At 37.6% G+C, this 24,084-nt stretch overlaps 2 protein-coding genes across 2 annotated transcripts in view; one reads left to right on the forward strand and one right to left on the reverse strand.

Moving 5' to 3' along the window:
* Positions 1–5,556: 5,556 nt before the first annotated feature.
* Positions 5,557–10,347, forward strand: LOC143431856 (uncharacterized). Its single transcript, XM_076908832.1, has 6 exons — positions 5,557–5,613; positions 5,995–6,121; positions 7,148–7,245; positions 9,122–9,341; positions 9,442–9,931; positions 10,038–10,347. The coding sequence occupies exons 1-6, from the start codon at positions 5,575–5,577 to the stop codon at positions 10,345–10,347; spliced, it is 1,284 nt and encodes a 427-aa protein (XP_076764947.1). The 5' UTR covers positions 5,557–5,574.
* Positions 10,348–11,623: 1,276 nt separating this feature from the next.
* The window catches only part of LOC143431698 (unconventional myosin-XV-like), a 40,448-nt gene continuing 27,987 nt past the window's right edge, over positions 11,624–24,084 (reverse strand). Inside the window, exons 26-33 of the mRNA XM_076908636.1 lie at positions 15,530–15,900; positions 13,808–14,111; positions 13,040–13,435; positions 12,620–12,804; positions 12,404–12,536; positions 12,121–12,325; positions 11,925–12,061; positions 11,624–11,854 (exon numbers count right to left, since the gene is read on the reverse strand). Of these exons, the coding sequence (XP_076764751.1) occupies positions 11,624–11,854; positions 11,925–12,061; positions 12,121–12,325; positions 12,404–12,536; positions 12,620–12,804; positions 13,040–13,435; positions 13,808–14,111; positions 15,530–15,900 (1,962 nt within the window). The remainder of the gene's footprint in view (positions 11,855–11,924; positions 12,062–12,120; positions 12,326–12,403; positions 12,537–12,619; positions 12,805–13,039; positions 13,436–13,807; positions 14,112–15,529; positions 15,901–24,084) is intronic.

Here is a 24,084-nt window from a genome sequence, read left to right on the forward strand (position 1 = left end):
CTTGGCACTGATTCACAATTTACGCGATTTACGGGTGATTTGTAGGACGATAGTCGAGGTCGAACGAGAGAGCACTGACTGACGCGACTGCTGCGCGGCGGCCATTACTGGCGGGTGCGCGCGCAGCGCGTCTACTGGCGGGCATAAGAACTGCGTTTGAATTACTTTAATGATTTATTACGAATATTTATGAGAATTTCTGGAGTAATTGATTTTAGCTGGAAATTTTAGCTCTTTTGGGTGTTCTCGACTGATTATAAATTATTCTTGGATGTTTTTGTCTAATTGTAAATTATTTTAGAACTGGAATTTATTTTGTGAGACGAAATTATACGAAAGAACGAATAAAATTGGAATTAAAGTTGAGAATTTTAATTGAATAGTGAAAGAAACTTGTGAGAACTGAAGAGAGTCGATTATTTGTGAAAATGTTGGTTCTTTTGGTTGTTTTTGTCTAATTGTAAATTATTATAGCACTGTAATTAATTTTTCGAAAGGAAATGATAGAAAAGAACGATTAAACAATGAAAAAAAAAATGTGTAAACCCAAAAGAGCGTCGATTATTTGTGAAAAAATTGTTAATTTGCAATAAATAATAAAAAAAACCAATTACAACCATGAAAAAAAATGTTTTTTAGTTTACAAAGCTGACTGAAATATATAATTTTACTCTCGACAACAAAAAAATCAATTTTTCTAAAATAGATAAACTTAATAAACTCAAATAAACTTAAATAAACCAAAAAACCTATTTTTTCTATTCTACAATTTAAAATCTCTTCATTTTCAATATTTACATTACATTTTTTCAATTATTAAACGCTCTCAAGCATATAATTATGTTATTTTTAAATAGAATATTATTATTGCATTAATTACGTCCACGAAAAGTCCCAAAACAGGAATTACATAATCAAATTGCCTCGTTGCCATGGCAATTATTTAACAAAGAGCAACGACAGTCAATTCTCTCGTTAAAACGCAGATCGAATCGTGGATTCGAGAGAAAAACGAACGACAGACAATCGCGACGTGATTCGTAGAAACGACTTAGGAAAATGAAAGTTGGTCGCGTCCCATTTTCTCGTGGGACCACCATCGAAGTTACGTAATCGCCTCTTTGGCGAACACTGACCTTTCTCTCAAGCAAAAATAAATAATTAACTACTCAAGAAAAGAATTTTCTTCGAGCAAAACACGAATATTAATTTCTCCAATTTTTCTTCGAGCAGAACACGAAAATTAATCCCTCAAAAAAGAAATTTTCATCGAGCAAAACACGAAATTACTGAAGAAAAAAATGTTCTTCGAGCAGAAAATTAATTACTCAAGAAACAAATATTTTTTTCAAGCAAAACACGAAAATTAATTCCTCAAAATTTTCTTCCAAGCAAAACACGAAATTACAAAAAAAAAAAATGAAAGTTGGTCCCATTTTCTCGTGGGACCAGGATCTTTGGCGAACACTGACCTTTCTCTTCGTCAAACCCTCAATTCTTCCATAAAAAGTCACTAATTGACCATTTTTACCTCAAAAAAAGGCTACAAAAAATTTCTAAAAATTGTAAGGGCCTTACGTACCACATTTGAAGGAGTTATATGCGGATGGGCCCATTCGACGTTAATTTCAGAGCCCTCGAATAATGTATTTGTCTCTGGGACCAATCGTCTTCTTGCCATTGCAGCTCCTCGATGAGTTTTGTAGGAAACCAGCACATAACAGACCAATCCGTCTAAATATCGATAGACAGCCACCTTGTCGACGTCGTCAGTGATTTCGTAAATTTTCTTTAAGAAAAAAGAAGCAATTTATTAGTTTAAAAAATTTTCTTTCAGCAGAACATGAAAATTAATTACTCAAAATTTTCTTAGAGCAAAAATAAATAATCAATTACTGAAGAAAAAATTTTTCTTCAAGCAAAACACGAAAATTAATTCCTCAAAATTTTCTTCAAGCAAAATACGAAAATTAATTCCTCAAAAAAATAATGTTCCTCAAGCAAAACACGAAATTCCTCAAAAAAAAAAAAAAAAAATTCTTCAAGCAAAGCACGAAAATTACTTGCTCAAAAAAAGAATACTGAGTAACAAACTTTGATAATGATCGCAGAATCGATGGCTCGTGGCAATTGGTTGATGTAAAGCCTTCGATTGTTCGCACTGGCAACCACACCAATTCTTTTCCCAGGATAAATTTCGTACTGATCCAACTCTCGAATGGCACGTGCAGCTTCGTCTTCAGTGGTGTACATAATGAAACAGTAGCCCCTGTTTGCACCAGAGAACTCCATCATCAAACGAAGCTCATAAATCTTGCCCACAGTGCCAAAAATCAGCACGATTTCAGGCTCGTAGTAATTTCTGGGGATGCTGCCAACGAATATCTCGCATTTGGGTCCTGGTGGGGGCCCAGTCCATCCTGGAGGAGGACCAAGCCTCCTCTGACCATTGATTTGAGTCAGAGTCAGCTGAGAGTCAGCCACGAATTTCAGTAATTTCAAACTTGCCTCGATTTGGTCCTTCATGTTTGGCACTTTTGTCTGTGGTTCGGTTGTTGCTTTTCGACTCTCAAGATATGCTAAATTAAATTAAATTAATTAATTTAACAAAAAAAAGAGCGAATAATTTAGCTCCAGTAATTTATTATTTATTTTATTTTAAGAGAATTTAGTTAAACGTTGTGGATAAAAATTGGTGAACACAGAAGAGCGTCAATTATTTGTAAAAAAAATGAACAAAATTATTTTTGGCTAATAAAGCTTCATCTTTTATTATTGTAACAAAAAACGATCACAAGAAAATATGAGAATATTTTATTTTTACAATAATAAAAAAAAATGAGCATAATCAAGGATAAATGAAGATTAATTATTAACATAACTCACCCAATTTTCTTCTTATATCGCTTCTTTTTTGAGCATCGTTCAAAGACTCCAATTGTTGAGGCACCATCGTCTCCACTTGCTCTATTAATTGTTTTTATTTTTTTTTAATTTATGCAGCGACCATTTTATCGGAAAAAAAATTTTCAAACATCAAAGAAGACTCGGAGTGAACAAATAAATTTTTTTTTAATTTATACAGCGATCATTTTACCGAAAAAAAATTCTCAAACACCAAAGAAAAATCAAACAGTCTCGAAATGAAGAAATATATTTTTTTTGAATTTATGCAGCGGCCATTTTATAGAAAAAAAAATTCTCAAACATCAAAGAAGATTCGAAGTGAACAAATAAATTTTTTAAAAATTTATTTAGCGACCATTTCACAGAAAAAAAATTCTCAAACGCCAAAGAAGACCCGAGTAACTTCGAATTTATCGAAAAAAAAAATTCTCAGACGCGAAAGAAGACTCGAATCGATTCGAATTAAACGAGATACTGATTTTCGATGATGAAACAAACACAACAGCACAGTTTGGAGGTGACTGATGCACTGTAAACGCGATTACGCCATGGGTCAAGTGCATGGGATCAGATGGCGCTTATTTCAGATGGCTGCCATTGGGCGCGTTTATTTTCCATTTGGAATTAAGTGGGGAGACCTTTGTCACGTAAAATCGTCGATCATATTATTGGACAGGATTCGACGAACTTCAGACCACGTGTCAAACACGCATCGCATTTTTTCTGGGCCATAATTGTGTGGAGCTGAGGAATTTCGTCGAACTGAAACAAAGCATCGTCGTGGGTTGTTGGAGTGGGGGTTCTGAGGGTTCTGTTATCTTTGTATACCGTTTTGATAGTCAATTGTTTGGTCTTATGTAATATGTGTGGCTTTGTGTAATTAGATTTTCTGTTAACTTTTTTTTATTGTAATTAGTGAGGTTTTTGAAGGCGTCAGGTGGTCATTTAACTCCTCAAATTTGGTTCTTCTGGTTTCTCGTTTGAGTTCCCGATTTTTGTTCTAGAATTAAGTTATTCTGGCTTTAATTAGAATTAAGTTCTAACTTATTTCTTCAATTATGATTATAAATAATTTTAAAGTCGTCAGTTGGTCCTTTAAGCCCTCAAATCTGGTCTTGTGATTGAGTTCTCGATTTTTGTTCTAGAATTGGCTTGGAATTTAGTAAGAACAGCGTTTTACGACGTATACCTGCATATTAAACCAATTATCCTTGCACTTCCGGTCAAACGAAGAGTCAGCCTGTGATTCATACTATGAGTCAATAAAAAAAATTACATTGCATATAGTAATTGAATTTGTGCATCCAATCAACTTTTTCTGTATCCTTGAATTTCTTACTGCACTTTAAATTTAATTAAATTTAATTAAGAACTTAAATTTCTTTACTTAAACGTTTAACTTAAACAATTTAACTGCCACTAATAATAGCAATCCTAATCTAAAGATAGTTAGTGCTTTGCTTGAAGAAAAAGAATTTTGTATTATGCAAGATTAAAATTATTTCTCGCAGTAGATAATTTTATTTCATAATCCTTAATTGGATTTCTTTATTTAAACGTTTAACTTAATTAATTTAACCACCACCAACGACTGCAATCCTAATTATATTGAAATATTTAATTATAAGAAAAATAATTTGCGTTACTGAAAATTAAAATTATTTCTCGCAATAGATAATTTTATTTGCTAATTTTTAATCGAATTTCATTTGTTTAAACATATCTGGAAGCGACTTCAGCGTTCACCAATTGATGATCGTATTGAAATATTTAATTTTAAGCAAAAGAAAAGAATGAAATTATTTCTATAAAAGTGCATAATTTTATTTCATAATTCTTAATTGAGTTTTATATATTTGAACGTTTATGGGAGCGATTCGAGGCGTTCGCCAGTAATTTCCATCGTTATCGAACCGGTTCAAGGCGCCAGCAGTTCGTTAGCCATTTCTATGCTAGCTATTTATTGCGAAAATTCACACAGCTCTGCGCCAATGCACAGAACGATAATACAGCATTATTGTTGTCGACCTTCTTCCACGACAGAACGTGGAAATCGAGCCGCGTCCATCTCTTCAGTTGTCTTCTGTCGAGCGTCGCGTCCTCCTCGCGCGAGTCCTGCCAACGTAACTCGGTTTATTCCTTTCATTTGTCACATATCGGTTGCAAAATGGGTCCAATTATTATTTGTAAAATACCACAGACTTCTATACTTTGCATAAATAATTTTTAATTTATTTCATGACATCCAGTAAGTGAGAAAATAATTATTCAATTAATTAATTGATTTAATTTATCCCATGCGAGTTGCCAAAATGGGTTCAATTATTATTTCTAAAATATTACAAACGTTTATACTTTGCATAAATAATTTTTAATTTATTTCAGGGACTCCAGTAAGTGAGAAAATAATTATTCAATTAATTAATTGATTTAATTTATCCCATGCGAGTTGCCAAAATGGGTTCAATTATTATTTTTAAAATATTACAAACGTTTATACTTTGCATAAATAATTTATAATTTATTTTATGGACTCCAGTAAGTGATAAAATAATTATTGTGATTTTGTAAACATTGCAAGTGACTGAAAAAATTTTTTTTTAATACACATTTGATAGCAAAATGAGTATTATGAGATGAAGAATTGTTAATAATTATCAGTTAAACATGTGGAATCGCAAAGTGTTCATCAGGATCATCGAAGTGGTAAGTAAAATCGAAAAAATTTGTAGTTAAAAAAATTGAAAAAATGTTGCACTATGTTTGGTTTCTTCCAGCGGAATTTGTGTGAGAATTATTATCTGCTACGAATTGATTTGATAATCAGTATTGCCAGGAAACGAGATAATTATTTATAAATCGTCCTTGCGCAACAGAATAGAATTATTTGTTTATTTATTCGCTGCACAGTTGCAGAATGGAATTATTTAATTTGTTTATTTGTTCCACAGTTGCAGAATGGAATTATTTGTTGCACAATTGCAGAATGGAATTATTTGTTGCACAGTTTCAGAATGGAATTATTTATTTATTTATTTGTTGCACAGTTGCAGAATGGAATTATTTATTTATTTATTTGTTGCACAGTTGATTTGCATCGCGTGCGTGGTGGCTTTGAGGGTGACCAACGACGAAAGCAGAAGGGTTTTCCATTATCTGAGGAGTCGTAGCAGAGAATGGTCCCTTTTGAACAACATCACATGGGGCGCCATAGGTTTGAACGCGTTTAATTTTTATATTGTATTTAAAAATTCATTGCAGTAGCTTGGAACTGTGATTTTCAACTGTTTCTTCTTGAAGTTCAGAGTTCTGAGGCTCTGAGATTTTAAGTTCTGAGAGTCGAAGTTCAGAGTTCTGAAGCTCTGGGAGTTGAAGCTAAGAATTCTGAAATTTTGAGAGTTGAAATTCTGAAAGTTTGAGTTCTAAGAGCTGAAGCTAAGAATTCTGAAATTTTGAGAGTTAAAGCTCTGAGCTCTGAAGCTTTGACAGTTGAAGCCTTGAGATCTGCAGCTTTTAGAGTTAAAGTTCTGGGCTTTGAAGCTTTGAGAACTGAAGCTCTGAGAGTTGAAGCTAAGAATTCTGAAATTTTGAGAGTTGAAGCTCTGAGTTCTGAAGCTTTGAGAGTTGAAGCTAAGAACTTTGAAATTCTGAGAGTTGAAGCTCAGAATTTTGAAGCTAAGAACTCTGAAATCCTAAGAGTTAAAGCTCTAAGCTTTAAAGCTTTGACAATTGAAGCTCTGAGATCTGAAATTTTCAGTTCTGAAGCTCTCAGACTTAAAGCTTTGAGTTATGAAGCTTTGAGAATTGAAATTCTGAGAGTTGAAGCTAAGAATTCTGAAACTTTGAGACTTAAAGCCCTGAATTTTGAAACTTTTGGACTTAAAACTCTAAGCTTCAAAGCTCCCAGACTTAAAGCTTCAAAACCTGAATATTTGCAATCAAAATAAAAAGCAACAATATCAATCTCAAAATTACTAAAAATTCCAAAAGCAAAGTCCAAGCAATTGAAACCCAAAATTCCTTTCTCGTCAACCCAATAGCCCAAATTTCACAGCAATTTCCACTGAAACATCCAACTCCAACGTTCCTCATCATCCAACCTTCCTCTTAAAACTCAATTAAAACAATCCAACGACTAAACTTTCGCATGCGCATATCTTTCACGCTTCGTGGAACTTTATTACGTGGAGAAAAAAAAAAAATGAACGCAAGACACGCAATATTTCTTTTGTCAATCCAGGCGCTGCTCTCGCAACTGCGACCTGTGGCGGTTACGTAATCATCACGACTGGTCTGCTCGTAGCCGCTGCGACTGGAGAACTTAGAGGACGAAAGACGGTTCGATTTTCTTTTTTTCTTTTTTCATTGCGAAAAATTCAATTTTTTCAATTAGTCGACACTGTGACGCAAATGACGGTTATAGACGTCAGGTCCTTGTATAAACAAATGACGGTTATAGCCGTCGCGCGAATTTTAATTAATAAAAAAAGAACAGCGTTAGTGCGAACTGTACCAACGCGTGCAATTGTTCAATTATAGAGTAACGCAACTGGAAAAAAAGTGACAGCACGCCAGACAGCGTATTAGTTGGTTTTTTTTCGCTTTGAAACATTTTAGTATCTCCAGAGACGAATGACTGCTATAACCGTCGAAAGGTGATTCTGCGAAGACGAACCGATTATTCTGTATTTTTTCGTGAATTAAGTGAATACGATGAATTAGTAAGGTAAATGTTGTACAGTCTAAGTGTATTGAAACTTTGAGAATTGAAACTATGAGATTTGAGGCTTTCAGTTCTGAAGCTCTGAGATCTGAAGCTTTAACTCTCAGAATTTCAGAATTCTTAGCTTCAACTCTCAGTCTCAGCTCTTGAAAAACTGAAAATTTCAGCTTTCAAAGCTTCAGATCTCAGAGCTTCAGATCTGAAGACTTCAAATCTCATAGCTTCAATTCTCAAAGCTTCAAAGCTCAGAATTCTTGGCTTCAACTCTCAGAGCTTTAACTCTGAAGATTTCAGAGTTCGTAGCCTCAATTTTCAAAATTTCAGAATTTTTAGCTTCAACTCTCAGAACTTAAAATCTCATAGCTTCAATTCCCAAAGTTTCAAAGTTCAGAAGGCTTTGAGAGTTGAAGCTAAGAATTCTGTAATTCTGAGAGTTGAAACTCTGAACTCTGAAATTTTAAGCTTTGACAATTGAAGCTACGAGGTCTGAAATTTTCACTTCTGAAGCTCTAAGATCTGAAGCTTTACCTCTCAGAATTTCAGAATCCTTACCTCGAACACTCAAAGTTAGCTTTAACTCTCCAAATTTCATAGTTTCATTCCAAAAAAGGGTCTTTTTCTTTAAAAAAAGGCTCTCAACTTAAAAACCAACAGTCTCAATTGAAGTGAGTCTACAACCACAGATCTGATAGCGTCAAAGAACAATCTCAAGTCGCACGTTCCCACGATAATTAATATTTAATTATACAATACAAGAGTAGTTAAACTTTTGCACAGAAAAATTGCGATAAAATCAGCTCCATCGAAGGACACTGCGATTCAGAAAAGGAAGGGATTGAACCTTGAGGATCCTGGACAATGAGACTATTAAAGAACTGTGACAGCCTGCGTAATTGCAAAGAAGAAGCAGAAAAATTAACAATTTGACGCACATTTTTGACTCTACACATTTTTTTTTCAATTGTTTACGACTATCAGATAAACTCGAGAGTAAGTCATATATTTCGAAGTGAAAATGATCACATTTTGCCACAGTTTATTAATTAAAATATGCGCGACGGCTATAGCCGTCATTTGCCTGCATACCGCCAAGGATCAGACGGCTACAGACGTCATTTAAGTAAAAGTGTTAAATATAGAGCATGTTTTCAATGATATCGTGGGAAAACTTTGCTCAGTTAACGTCATCGTGGCTGGGCAAGGTCGAAGGTATCCTTCGCGCGAGTAGTTGCAAGAAGAGGCACGTAACAGCATCCTTGATGCGAGACCAATAATTGTGCCACGTAATGCTCGTGGCTTACTTAATGAATCATAAGTTGGTCTGAGTTAGTCGTCATATTTTTTAATTACTAATGTTGGAATTTTATGCGATATTTAAAAGAATGTGAGAGATTTAAAAAATTATTATTCTGAAGATTAATTGTAATTATTATAATTATTCTGAAGTTATTAATAATTTTTTTTATATGCACGAATTGTCTTTTATTTCAGGAAATATTCTTCCTAGGACTAGGTGTGATCCTGTTTGGCATAGTTGGCGCTTTATCCTTGGCGTCCATCGAGAACGTCCCTGAGGACCTCGTAGACAACGCAGCAGTCTTTGGTTCCCTCTGTTTGCTCACAGCACTGGTTTTCATCGCTGATCTATTGATGAGCATTCCAAAAATCAAAGACAAGCAAATTACCACTGGTCGTTTGCCTGAGAAACAAGGTAACTTCAAAAACAAATTAAAAAACATTTATATTTTCAAATACAGACTTTCAAAATAGTTTCTAAAATCCTTCATACATCATTTTGGCAATTATTTTAGCCAAACAGCAGACAACAAGCCTAACCAGCGAGAAAGAACCAAAATCTGCAAAGAAAATCGACTCAAAGTTGCCCAAAAAGGACGACAATGGCAACATAAACGATGCTTTCGAGAAAGTGGACGAGCAGCAGCAGAAGAGCTCTTCTGAGGACCCTGAAAAGTGGAACCAGGACTATCAATTGAAAGAAAAATTCAGGGACCAAGAAAACAGAGAACTAAAGGAGTACGCGCAGAATTTCGAGAACAGAAGAGCTCTGAGAGACTCAGAGCTGCAGAGATCAGCAAATGACGAGTCTTACAGGAAGGAACTGCCTTCAGTGACCTACAAAAGTCAGGAGATTTACCAACGTCCAGTTGACGAGGTCGACACGCCTCGTTTTCCACTTGAAACGAGCACTAAAGACACAACAGCGTTCGCCAAGGCTCTGCACCCTGGTGTGAAGATTATGAAGGTCGACAGGGACGCAGGAAGCACCTCTGAAGACTACAGGCAAGTCTCTCTAACGAGAAGTGCCCTTGATTTTCATCAATTCCCAGTTTAAGTCCTCGAGACTTTGAAAATTGGGCCAAATTTGACTTATTTTTTGTGGCGACAGATACTCTGATACCAGTCAGTACGATAACGTACCTGTACGAATGAGAGGGACATCGCCAAAGGCTCAGAAGAAGGACAGAGACGTGTCTTTCAATATTCCACCTCCGCCTTCGAAGACTAGAAGTGAAATAGAGATGTTAGAGGACTGTTTCCGGTCCTTTCGAACAGTGACAACTGGCACACAGACTCCAAACGTTAGAACACCCTCCTCGCCAAATGATCCTGGCTTCGTTAGACACACTGCCAGCAATTGGCCCCAAGAATCGAAGGCGAAGACTATTGGGTTTGGTCAAAATCGCACTACGAGCTGAAAAAGTCAGAATTTAAATGAACTTTTTCGTGTCAACCATCTTCAATCCTCCTACAAACATCTTAGAACCCAAAAAACAGCAAATAGTTGGAAGAAACTCACCATAAGTACCATTTTTCAGCCTCGTACTGCTTATCGTACAACACGTTTACCCTCTTTTCTCTCGCGCACTGCTTGTTGCAGTTGCAAATAAGTGTGTACACATGTTTTCAAGGCCAGTGCTTCTCGTTGGAGCAAATGCAAGAGCTGTGCCGCCATTCGCAGAGTAAATCCTGAGGAAATTGCAACAAGGAAGGACAGCGCAGGCAGGATTTAAGTTCACGCAGAGACCCCAAGTTTTTTTCTTTCCTTTTAATAATTAAGTTTTCACACATCGATAACTCATACGTACAATTATTAATAATAATATCCTCGTTGTGATAAACATGTAACTGCAGTTTGTTAGTCTCCATCTGGGCGTACTCGTTAAAGATGTTAGTCTTTAGTCAGATTTCCATAAACTGTTACCAACGTGTTCTTTCCATTTTGTTTTCATATAAATAAATCGACTCTACCTGACGCTGCGACACGTTTGCTCGCTTTTCCAGTGATTAACGACCTCGCTAATTAAGCGGAGGTGGCGCGGTAATCGCGGTTCGAGCGCTGGAGAGGAGGAAAACGCGGTGACCATCGAGAATTGTCGACTTGCATCGCCACGTTCCACGTTTCTCTAGCTTCGCAGAGCCCAAATTCAGCTTCTCGTCGCCTCTAAACGTCTCTAAACGCGTATTTACAGAACTGAGAGTAATTGCTTAGATACTTGAGCATTCGTTCCTTGTCCCCACCCACTCCTCCAGTTTCTCTCGACGTTACATACAATATTAATTAACGAAAAACGTTGCTTATTGGTGTTACAAAAGCATCCAGTTGGTCTCCTCTAGCAAGAGGTATCGGTTTTTGACTTAAACCATAGGTTTCATACATTTTGGTGCACTCGACGAGGCTCGAGGAGACTCTTGATCGAAAACAAAACTGTTCTCTCGTACGTTCAATCTGTTTCTCGTCCCTAACTAGGTCTATGTACAAAATCGAAGGCCTCCAAGTCCTGTACAATTGCATTCTATCGTCCCTTGACCAAACAAGAACCGCTTGAGAGCATTTTGTCTTTGAAATATGTGTTTGTAACGAGTGACACATCCTCTAGAGTGAAACTGAGCATCTTTGGAGCTGCGTTCTTATTCAATCAAGCGATGGCGAAGAAGTGTACGTGGTTCTGGACTTAAAATCAGTGGCGCAGCTTATCTCATGCCAAACCCAACGGCAGCGCCTTGCGAGTTCGTTGCTCTTTGCTCCATGGTGATGTACTGCCTGATTAATCGTGAAATTTCATGTGCCTGCTCTGTCTGGAGTCTTGTGATGCGTTGCTGCATCAGATTGCCGCATTTCATGTCCAAATACAGGGTGCCCTCCTCGGATTTCACCTTCCTCGTGGAGATCACCTCAGAGTAAGGGTAATGGTACAGCGTTTCCTGGAAATGCAAGGTGCAAACGTCTCTTTCTCGCTTGCAGAGGCAGAGAATTAGGTATTGAGCTACTTACGTGTGTAATCAGGTCGATGAAGTGCACTCCGTGTCTGTTGAGCGCTAAAATGTGGTCTCCGCCCTTCTCTTTGCCTTCCGGCACTCGTTTCACTGCGAAGAAACTGGAGCCAAACAGTGGCCACTTCCACAGGATCTCTGAAAGTTAATTCAGAGGTGAATTTCAAGGAGAATCGACTCAGAATTGCGAAACTTACCAAGCACTTGCGCTTTGCAAACTGCTACCGTGTTGTGCTGCACGTTGTTCCACGCTTGTTGCACCATGTTCGACCATTGCTGCGGTCGTGGCTCTCTGAGACTGAGCACAGGTTTTGGTAACAAATATTTGATCTCCTTCGTAGATGGCTCGTGGGCCATGTCTGCTGCTCTGTGCAAAAGCGCTGCTATTTGGGCCATGTCGTACTGGAAAAAAGGCAAAAATGAGTTTTTGGAAGCTTTGAAATGCTTGCAAGGCAGGATATTCGTAAAAATAAGGCTCACTATGACTTCTTGAGGTAAATGCTCGCCTGGTAGGACCAATAACAGACCCTCCAAGTAGTCTGGCGCGATCTGGTTGAACACAACTTCTATGTACAGTGGTGCGTCCAGTCTGAGAGGATAATACCACACAGATCTGCAAATTTGTAAGAAGAAATTGTTAGTTCTTGGTCTGAGTTTGTAGAAATATTTTTTAGAGGTTTTTTGGGTTCTTTGTACCTGCAGAATATTAAGTAGAAGACTTGGTGGTTCTTGTGAAGCTCTGTGGTGACGTCCAGGACGTACTCGTCCCTAGCTAGGGGCATAGTAAACGCGTCTCCATCGACTATGCAGTATAAAGAGAACTCGTCCATCTCGTGAGGGTTTCTTACTGATATTATATTGCACATTTCTTCGATTACGTCCTGTTTGACAATAATAATTTGACAATTTTTTAATTTTTTTATTTTATTAAAAGTTGCAAGTGTGTTTAAATAATTTTTAATGAAAGAATTGCGTTTCAATTGTTGCCTTCTAATTTCTAAGAAGCTTTTGTAATCAATTTAATTGATATCTAGTTTGTGATTGAATTTTTTGTCTCTTCAGTTTTCTCATTTTTCTTCTAATTTCTAATAATTAATTAAAAAAAACCAAATTTACCTGTACAACAGTGGTGCACTTCGTATTAATAACTCTCTCAGTTCCGCCTGGCAATCTGTAGATCTGCCTCTTGGCATTTCTTCCTGCGCTAATTGCCATAATTTCGTCCACACTTGGCACATTCTTCCTTCCTCCGTATTTAACTGTCTTTCGAAGATTTTGTAGACACACTGTAGCCGTTCCGTGATAAGCTCTTCTCTTGTCGTACGCTGCAGTTTCCAAATATTTGGTCAGATATGGCCTTAAACCGTCGCTGCAGGTAAAGTAGGCCGCGACGATGCTGAAAATCCTCCAACCACGTTGGCAGCTGTCAGGATTTGGACTTTTGTTGTTTGTTGTCTGTTTCATCAGCTGACAGTAGACTTCGTCCCGTAATAATTCGTATTTGTGACAATGCTGAAACAAAAATTGCAATGTTAATGCTTTGAGCAACAATTTTTAAGGACACTCTGTAATTTTAACCATCAGAATAGCGTAAACGCATTTCACCACCACTGACACAACTTCAAATCCATCTTGTGCAGAGCAGAAAAGTCAGAAATGCAATTAATTAAGAGTAAATGCAACATAGTAGCCTGACCAACCACAAATCCAACTTATGCAGACCAGAAAAACCAGGAACACGATTAATTAGAGAGATTATTAAGAGTTCCATCCACTACTGACACTCCAATAGAGGACATGGCAGTCACAACAATTGTAAATCCAACTTGTGCAGACCAGAAAGGCAAAAAATGTAATTAGTTAAGGGTAAATGCAATAACTAACCATCAGAATGGTGTAAACACATTTAACTTCACTGGTATCAGGTGGCAAAGGCTGATCCCCCATGTATCTCATCAAACACAAGAAGCACTCCACAGCCAAGGCACTTAAATCAGCATCGAGCCTCAGCAAACTCTGCTCGATAGGCACTGGAGAGTATTTTACAAGGTCCACTTGCTCCTTCCAAGTCCACTCAGCTCCATCCTGCTGTCCTTTGCTCTTCTTGCTCTTCTTCTTGCTTTTCAGCGACTCGATCACCTTCAGTGACCCACTTATTGACCCGTCAGCTGTCTTCAGCATCTCAAATCTGCAAAACAGGACATTTCAACATTAAATTATGGTCCTAGAAAATTTCTAAACACACTGCAGGACCTATTTAAACCATTTAATTAGTCTAAATGCTTATTAATTGCACTCCAAAAAGGATAAAACCATTTACACTAAAAAATGTGACTGCAAATAAGAAAAAGTTGAAGCTGGCCATTTAAATTGGGGTCTAAAAAAGTCACTTTTTATTGTGAATTATGGCACTAAAAACTGGTCCAATTAGCTGTAATTAGCCTTGAATACTCCACATCTTAGAATTTTTAGTAAATAATTTAAAGTTTAATGTTTTGAGGACGCACAAGGATTTTAAAAACCTGTTCATTGGTGGTTTATTGGATTCTTCTTTGGCATAGTCTTTTTGGAGGGTGCAAAGATGTTTGTAGAATTTTTTTTAGCACTTTTAGAGAAGAAACTCGCGTTGTGAGGGCAAAAAAGAGGAGGAACTGGTTGAGAAGCGTTCACCAAGATGGTCGAAGGCACTTTGAGAGTTTAACAAGTGCGTTATGCTTTCTCAACACGACCTGGCTTGTGTTTCTTGCGTAACAGTCGCTAATTAGTTTTTAACGCTAATTTCTCTTTTACTTTGTGGTCTTTGGTCTTTTATTTCTCTCTTTCGTGCGGTCTTGTTTTGGGAAAAGTGGTTTCCTTAATTTCTTCACTTTCAGTGGACTTAGAGGACTGTGCTGCTTGCGTTTGTAATTTAATTGGTGTCTTTTTTTGGGGCTTTGCGAGAAATAAATGCAGAGAAATGGTTTTGTTTATTTGACGATTTTTTTTGAAGAACAGTTTTTTAAATTTTGTAATTGTGAATGTTGAAGAAAAGAAGAAATTATGAAGCTTTTAGAGAAGATTGCAAAATTATTTAAAGGGCAAAAACGAAAGCAGAGCTTCTCAAACCTTGCAATTGGGTTTCATCAAGAATATTAAAAAAATAGAAGGAATTACAAAGTTTTTAGAAAAAATTGCAGGGTCACCTAAGCACTGGAAATAAAAGATGAACTCCTCAAACTTTGCAATTGCTTCGCATCAACGAATATTGAGAAGAAGAAGAAATTATGAAGCTTTTAGAAAAGAACCACAGAGCCATCCAACAAGAGCTTCTCAAACTTCACAATTGCCATCCATCAACAAACATTAAAAAAAAAAAGAAGAAACCAAAAATGCTTTAGAAAAGAACAAGAGCATTTGAAACTTTGCAATTGCTATGCATCAACAAGTATTAAAAAAAAAAGAAGAAGCCACAAACCCCTTAGAAAAGAATCACAGAGCCGTCTAAAAAAAAAGCTCCTCAAACATTGCAATTACCATCCATTAACAAAACAAACACCAACAAAAACCCAAAAACCCCTTAATAAAATCCTAAACAACAACGAAAAAAAAAAAAAAAGGAAAACTAACTTCTCAGTGCTCTGTCTGAAATTCAGCATGGCGTACTGCAACAAAGAATGTTTGCCATCATTGACCACAGGTCCACTCTCATAAATGCCATCTTCTTGCTGCCTGCCATTGTCCTCAGGCTGCCTCCACTCCTGATTGGGGCTCAGTCGTTGGTTCTGTTGGTTCTTCTGATGGTTCGTCTGATTGGTAACCGACACGTGATTGGCCACGCGGTTCACAGTCACGTGATTCTCGTGGTTCACGACCACGTGGTTGGCCTGAGTCTGAACGTGATTGGTGCTGGCGTGGTTGGTCTGCGATTGGATCGATTTCGTGATCTGCGACACGTGGTTTTCGTGGTGATTCTGCTTGTGCTGTGGTTTTTGGTCCACCTGGAACCCAACCAGTCGTTTATTTAAAAAATTGCACTCTTAGAAAGCCCAATTTCAGCGTTTTGACGAGAAAAAACTGATAAAAAGCAGCAGAAATAGTAAATTATTTTAGTTAAACAAATTTATATAATCAAATTACACATTGATAAATTAAAACAAACATTCTCAAACCTCTGAGACAAAAAAAAAGAAACGAAATTGCACCATTTTTAGAATGAATAATGCATTAATTGCGACGCGAGAGTCGCGTGTCGATAAAGTAGGCGACGGCTCGAAGTGGTACTCGAAAGGCGGAAACGTTCGAGTAATTTGTTTGATAAATAGGACGAAGAGAATCGAGTGAATGGTATAAAACGGCCATTAGGGTAACTCGTGAGTTGTATCTCGATGCATTAACGATTATGTGGGCCAGGGTCAGCAGCTGCTTATCTCGCGAGCTTGGGCACACATTCTGGGTCTGGTTTATCGGTGTAACGGGTGTGCTAAGGGAATTCTACTCGATCTGAGGGACTTAAAAGTCTCAAAAAAGACATGCAAATGCAGAGTAGCAAAGTAATAATTCCAAAAATTTGTTATTTTAAAATTTCAATGAAAAACGCATACAAATTATCATTTTTCGGATTTCAACCTCACAAAAACCCATCTAATAATCCATGAAACGAGAACCCAACAGCGTTTGCTTTTATTCCCAGGCCAAACGACAGCTCATTACTCGGTAAATAACAGAAAATTGCAGATAACTGCAATATCATCTGAGCAATGAGGAAGATTGCGCTCGTGGACGAAAGAAACGACGATTTGTGTCCACAAATCGACTTTCACGAGTGCATATGCCACGAATTCTCATCCAGAAGAGCCTGAAACCGTCTCTGCAGCGGCAGTTTCGCGTTTGCAACGCGAATTGGGTTCGACAAAAAATGGAAAATCTCTGTCACGGGTCGTTCGACGGTTATCAAACTTTTTGAGAGCAATTTTGAGACTCAAAAGCACTTTTCTGAAGCCTCGAATCGCCTTCAGCGAAATTTGTTTCATCGTTCGACGATTGTTAAACCTTTTGAGAACGATTTGGAGACTCAAAATGACTTTTCTGATGCCTTGAATCGTTTGCAGTGGAATCTGTTTGCTGATTTGAGAGATGGACGCGATACGAGGCTGGTGAAAAGCAGGAAACGCGAGTGGAAAGAGAAAATGAATGGTAGAAAAGGCTTGGCGTGAACCAGGACGAGCTGGCGCCCACGTGGGTTTAGGGAAATGAGCGGAAGTGGATCGAGAAATCGAAATGCGTTGGGTTGGGTGCTGTGGTTGGGGACTTAGGTGGGTTTTACTGGTTTTTTGGTAGTTGCAGGTGATTTTGGTGGGTTTTTATTCTTTTTTTTGTTAGTTATTAGCAATTTAGTGGCCTTTTTATTTTTTTTTTCTTAGTTAGTAGTGATTTAGGTGGGTTTTTATTTTTTTCTTGTTAGTTGCTAATGGTTTTGGTGGTCTTTTAATTTTTTTTCGTTATTTAGCAGTGCTTTTGTTGGGTTTTTATTTTTTCTTTTATTATTTAGTAGTAATCTAAATGGTTTCTTATTTCTTTGAAAGTGAAACTATTTCCGTTGATCTAGATCTGTTTCCTGATGAAATTATGAAAGTTCTGGTTGGGATATTTAGATCTTCTGATGTAGAGAAATGTACTTTCTTGTTGATTAGTGCTAATTTGTTAAGTTAAACTGCTATTGATGAACTTGATGGTATTTTAAGTTTCAAGTTGGAAATTAAAAGTTTGACGGCAAAATTGAGAGACCAATCTGAAGAAAAATCGAAGAAACTGGCAAAAGTTGAGGAAAAAATGGGAGCAATTGAGAAAATTTGAAGAAAAATTGCAGAAAGTGCAGTATTCCTTCTTCAAAAAAAATTCTAAAGCTACCCAACACCCCAAGAAAAGCATCAAAATAAGTTTAAAAGCACTGAAACGAATAAATTCAACCAGAAAAAAATGGAATACTTCGATAAAATCAAGTGTCGCAGAGGCATAATTCAATTTTCCCTCCGTTTCGACGCGCAGCGCTCGTCACGCTCGACGGAAGCCGCCATTACGGTACCTTTATCATCGCTAACGTTTCGCTAATGCCTCGACACAGTGCTCAGAGGCGAACAAGGTCGATTACGCGAGACTATGCAGACTCTCGCATTCCTTCTCGATAACTCGTATCATCCGGTTAACGGTAAAGCCCTCCTCACGCCGAGAGGATTTCACAACGCTGGAAATTCGTCTCGAAATCGATCTCTCGAGGTCGTACGAGACCTGCTCTGACGATATCGAGGACAATCGATGCGAAATTCAACTGTTATCGATCGTAAAACGATATTTTGTAACTCCTGACTGAGGAAGAACTGCATTTGGGTTCGTTAAATTTCGTTTTTTATTGGTAACTGTTGTGTATGGACCTTTAATTGAGCATAATTTGACGTTAGATGATAGTTTCAGCCTTTCTAATCGCAAAATTGATACGAAATTCAACTGTAAAACGATATTTCACGACTTTCGACAGAAGAAGAACTGCATTTGTGTTTGTCAAATTCCGTTTTCTCTTAGCAACTGTTGTGTATGGAGCTTTAAATGATTATAATTTGAGGTTAGATCACAGTTGCAGCCTTTCTAATTGGAAAAACTGAATAAAAATCGCAGATCTCAGATATCAAGCGTTATACAACCAAATTTCCCACGTTGCTCAATTTTTTTAAGCAGTTTGGTTACATAAAAACAATTACAAAATCTAAAAAAAAGTCATTGCAAGACTTAAATTGGTTCTCAAAATTTTTTAACTCAATTAAAACAAACCCAATGGACACGAAACTGCCTCAAAAATAACTACGCGGCTACATCTGGCAAGCAGAGTCAGATAGGATTGAATAAATCGAGGACAAGAACAGAATGTTGACCTGGTAATTCTTGACCTTCTCGTCGAGTTTCTTCAAGGTCTCCTGAATAGTGGTGAGAGTCTTGTCGTTCGCCTTCTCCTCGACCTGCGTCTCGTTCTGCGTCCTGAGCTCCTCGAACCTCTTCAAAATCTCCCTGACACTCAGTTTACTGCCATCTCCATTTTCCTCAGCAATGGTCTCCATTTTGGACACCTTTCGTTCGTTAGAGATCTGCTCGCAGTCGTAGAAGTCCTGTATCAGCTCATTAACAGCCAAATCCCTGGCATTTTGCTTGCACCTGCCTGGCGACTGGGCTCTGAGCTTGCTTTCAGCTCTCAGAGACTCCTCCTGCCTCAACTGCTCTGCATTTGCATCTGCAGCCTGCATTTGGGGTCTCTCCAATTGGGTCTGGCTCAACGAGCTGCTCATCGCACTTAGAAAAGGCTTTTGGTCCAATTTGGACACGTCGATCCTTGGTATATTCTCGTACTCGAATTTCTGTTGGCTGAGCAGCTTGGTCTCCTTTTTAGCAGACTCTGTGGCCCTGCAGAGCAGCTTCACATTGTTCTTGTTGACGTCCAAGTGGCCAGAGTCGCTGCAAACCTTCTTCTCCTCCTTCTTCTTGCGTTTGCCATCGTCCTTGGCGAAGAACTTGATGAACCTGTTCTTCTGCTCGCTCTTTGGAGCCTTTTCGCGACTGGAAGCCTTCTCCAAGAAGGCTCCAGAGTCGTCAGTCTGGCCATACTCGTCACTGCTCAGGTCAGACTCTGAGGATTTTACTAGAAGACTGTCAGGGGAATTCGTTTTGCGATCGTCGTCTGAGAAGCTTCTGTGCTCGAACTTGCCTGCCAGGTTGCTCAGACTCCTTCTGCGATCGATTTTAGGCTCCTGGTCCTCGTAGTGCCTTCTGTAGTCCTCGTCCACGCGACAGAAGGCTTGCTCTGACCTTTTGCAGGTCGTCAAATCACTGTTTTCGAACTTTCGAAGGAACTCTGACCTTCTGACGATCCTCTGGACGTTGTTGAAGGGCCTTGGCTCGAGCTTCCTCGACTCGTTCTCAGATGTCTCTGCAGGGTCCACGAATTGCGACAGGATTTCTGGCCTGTGCTTCGTCTTTTTGCGCAGTGTCGTGGGCAGTTCTGCCCAATTGCTCGACAGTCTTCTCGAAAAGACTCCCTCAGTGTCTGAGACCTCTCGTTCCATGATTTGCAGTCGTCTGATGCTCGTCAGCACTTAAATTGTCGTTGTCATTGCTATTGGGGTGGTCATTCTGCTGTTGTGCATCAAAAATTGATCTACAATTGCGAGTTTGGGGTCGAGTTTTGTGGTTTTTGTGGTTCTATCGTACCGTGCACTTGGTTTGGACTATTGTCGAGCAGAAAAGAGACGCGAAACAGTGGTAAATCGTGTTTTTAGCGACCCCAATGCAATTGCAATGGTCATTCTGCTGTTGTGCACCAAATATTGACCTACAATTGCGAGTTTGGGGTCGAGTTTTGTGGTTTTTGTGGTTCTATCGTACCCTGCACTTGGTTTGGACTATTGTCGAGCAGGAAAGAGACGCGAAACAGTGGCAATTCGTGGTTTTAACGATCCCAGAGACGTCTGGCGACTGAAATAAGTGGCTTCGAAGAAATGGCGACGCGTGGCTCAAGTTACGGGACTCGAAGCTCTGAATAATACAACCCATCGAGCACGACGAACACGCATGAAATTACGAATCGTGGAATATAATTGACCCTGATTCCCTCAACCAAAGATCCAACCAGACTTTCCTTGGCTACCAATTGGCTTGGCGCTTCGATACTAATTAAAATGAAAAGAAACAGAGGGAACTCAGCGGTGAAACTTGATTAATTATACTTTGTAGAGGATTAGAGAGAGGTGGAGGAATTCTGTGGACGAAAATTTCCGACTAATTGGAGAGGAAAATTAGTGGCCTGTGTTTCGATGCAATTATTTTTGGAGCACAAGCAGTTTTTGCTTTAATATAGGTCTGAGGATATTTAAAATTACCAAATTGCGAGTATTTTTAGTTAATTAAGTATTTGACACTGTAAAAATGAATTTACAAAAAAAAAAAATACATATATTTGCATAATTTAAAAAATTTCAGGGCAAGTTTAAGGTCAAAACTATCGTTTTTCGAAGAGAATTGGCTAATTTTTAGCCTGCAACAATAATAAAAAAAATAATTTACGTCTTTCTACGTTCAAATATGATTCTTTTGGGTACCAAAATGGATGTCGTTCGAGAGCCTCCCTCGCGAGAGTGCGCGCGATTTAAATGGATCAGAGAAGAGGGGGCGCTCGTGAGAAAATGTAGGAAGAAGCTTCGTCGTGGGAGCATGGAACAATGCACACTTTTCATTGCAATTATCTCGCGCTAACAAACTCTCCTGCGTGCCATCGAGCGAATGAGAAAGGCCTCCGCTTTCATGGAAACTCGCACGTTCGGTATCGAACAAAGGTGTATCCTCGCTTTTAATTAAAAATTCACTCTTTCCATCGCCTTCTGGAGAACCAGTCGAATACTCTGCTAAATTATTCGATTATTCGTTAAATTAATCGAATACTTCTCGTTGACAATATTGGATTGCTCTGTTTTTATTGTAAAATGGTTCTATTTTAGATTTTTGGTGATGTTTGAGAGAATTGCTTTAATATCTCTTATTTCATTATTCAAATATTTTAATTGGCAATATTGGATTGCTCTGTTCTTATTACAAAATGGCTCCAACATAGTTGTCTGCCCCATTTCAACCAAAATCTCAATTCTAACTAATTGTAAATGAAAATTTTAGTTATATTTCAGGAAATTACTTTAATAATTCATATTTTATATCACATAAAGCTTACTTAAGTTAAAATTGAATAGAAAACACGAAATTGGTCAAAATTTTTAATAAAATTTCTTCACTATTCAATTTTTCATAGATTAAATTTGTTCAATTGCATTTTGAAGTAAATCTCGCTTGTTCTGACTGAAACAAACCCAGAATTAAGTGAAAACCACTAGATTGGAGATGTAGGAAGCTGAATCCAGTCAGTGTGTCACAATAAAACGAAACCACGCGAAATTGGTTAAAATATTTAACAGAGTTTCTTCACTATTCAACTTTTCATAGATTAAGTCTGTTCAATTGCATTTTGAAGTAAATCTCGCTTGTTCTGACTGAAACAAACCCAGAATTAAATGAAAACCACTAGATTGGAGATGTAGGAAGCTGAATCCAGTCAGTGTGTCACAATAAAACGTAACCAGCGCCCTCTGACCCACAAAACATCTCGTTTTGCTCGCGAGTCGACTCGCGGACAAGCGAGATGAGTTTGCGAACGTCGTTTGCACTGTGACTTTGCACCTGATGGATTTGAAATTATAATTTCAGCCTTGAGTAGCCAGTCTCTCTATTTTTACGCTCGTTTTTTAGCTATTTACGTTCGTTTGCGTAACCAGTCGAAGATGAAGATGTATTTTTCTTTGTAAAAAATGTAAAAATGAAAAAAACGTGACTAATTAGCTTTGCTTAGCTCTAATTTGGTGTTTTTAAGTGGAAATTATAGTTTGAAGAGTTGATGGTGGTCAGAAAATAAAATTTTAAGGGTTTGCAAGATTTTAGTTTCAACTTTTTTTATATTATTTTTGAGAATATTAAATGAAAAAAGAATTTTAGCAAAATTTAGTCAGAAAAAAGCCAAATTAAAGATTTCTTTCGTACTTGATTTTAATTTTTATGTTGCAAATGGAAGATTTTTAATATCAGAGCTCGAAAATATTAAATAAAAGAATAATTTTGGAGAAATTTAATCAGAAAAAAGCGAAATTAAAGATTTCTTTCATTTTAAATTTTTATATTGCAAATGGAAGGTTTTTAGTATCAGAATTTTGAGAAATTACTTTTTTATTGGTCTTCTTGTGCAAATAAAAAATTTGTTAATTACTGAAAGTAACGATGAATGTTTAAAATTCGACTTCCTTTTGTAAAAAACGCGATTCGCATGGTCGATCCTCGATTCGACAAACAATTTTTTAATGCACAACTTTTTACTCGCTGGCTGACTGTTAATTTGCATCGCATGCAAATTGCACGCTGTTGAAACTTGATGACTAATCAATGGCTATTATTCTCAGCTCGTTCAAAGATGGCTATCTCGAGTGGAAGCTGTTTTAACAATTAAATTGCATATGAAAACAGTGCTGAATGTTATTTGAAATTAATTAGGAAAATTGTCAGTTAGAAAAGTGCGATAATTAATTAATCTGCGTTGACGTTATTTATAGTTGTTTGATTATGAAAAAAATTTTGTGAATATTTTAATATCGTTGAACTCAGTAATTAATAAATAATATTTCTAACCATTATTTTTTACTATAATTGTTACAAATTTAAAATTTATATTTCACTGTAATTAAAATCATGAAAATTATTAACGAATTAAAAAAATTCCATAGCATTCACTCATCATCAAAATAATAAAATTCCAAATTCCCAATATTTTAATAAATAACGAGTACAATAAAACTCAAAAACCGTTTAAAAACCTCGATAACACCCCAATAATAAAATTTCAGACTCCCAATTTTATAACAAACGAGTACAGAATTTTTTGAAAAACCATTCGTACAGAAAAAAATTGCAACGCTCTATTTGCAGGATGCATTACGAAGCTCTCGATCCCCAAGGACGATCGATGGATCACTGACGCTCCTCTGCTCGAAGGTAACCTCGTAGAACAGCTTTGCGCAGGCGCGTAATCGATATTCGAGCAGGACACGCCTGGATCGATTGCGCAAGCGCGTGGCTGATGCATTCGAGGAACGCTCGATTGGTGGGGAATGACGAGAAGCACGTCGAGGTAAACAACGTCCACCAGCTCTGTAATGGAGCCCTCGCGACACGAATACCGCGATTTCGCCATGACACTGGGCACAGCGAAACCGATTCGTTACGACACCAATCGTGGATCGAGTATGCGCTTTAATCGGTTCTGCGAGTGTGCTTGGAAGCAGTGAGCACCCTTAGCTCACCCTAGCGTCACCCTGAGCTCTGTCAGTCTTCTATTATCTTGTATTACTTAAGCAGATTTTTGATTTAAGCAGAAGAAGAATTTGCGAAAGAGTGAATTTAATTTCCAAAAGTACGAATTTGCTTGAAATCAATTTTTTAAAAATATTTGCTTGATAGTAACGAGCACCCTTAGCTCACCCTAGCGTCACCCTGAGCTCTGTCAGTCTTCTATTATCTTGTATTATTTAAGCAGATTTTTAATTTAAGCAGAA

Source organism: Xylocopa sonorina, unplaced genomic scaffold (assembly GCF_050948175.1).
Source record: "Xylocopa sonorina isolate GNS202 unplaced genomic scaffold, iyXylSono1_principal scaffold0014, whole genome shotgun sequence".
Taxonomy (NCBI): Eukaryota; Metazoa; Arthropoda; class Insecta; order Hymenoptera; family Apidae; genus Xylocopa; species Xylocopa sonorina.

Excerpts from the sequence above, each read along its gene's own strand:
- LOC143431856 (XM_076908832.1), top strand. The coding sequence starts at position 5,575 with ATGTGGAATCGCAAAGTGTTCATCAGGATCATCGAAGTG. Across the intron at positions 7,246-9,121 it reads AACTTAGAGGACGAAAGACG|GAAATATTCTTCCTAGGACT; the intron begins GTTCGATTTTCT and ends CTTTTATTTCAG. Across the intron at positions 9,932-10,037 it reads AGCACCTCTGAAGACTACAG|ATACTCTGATACCAGTCAGT; the intron begins GCAAGTCTCTCT and ends TTGTGGCGACAG.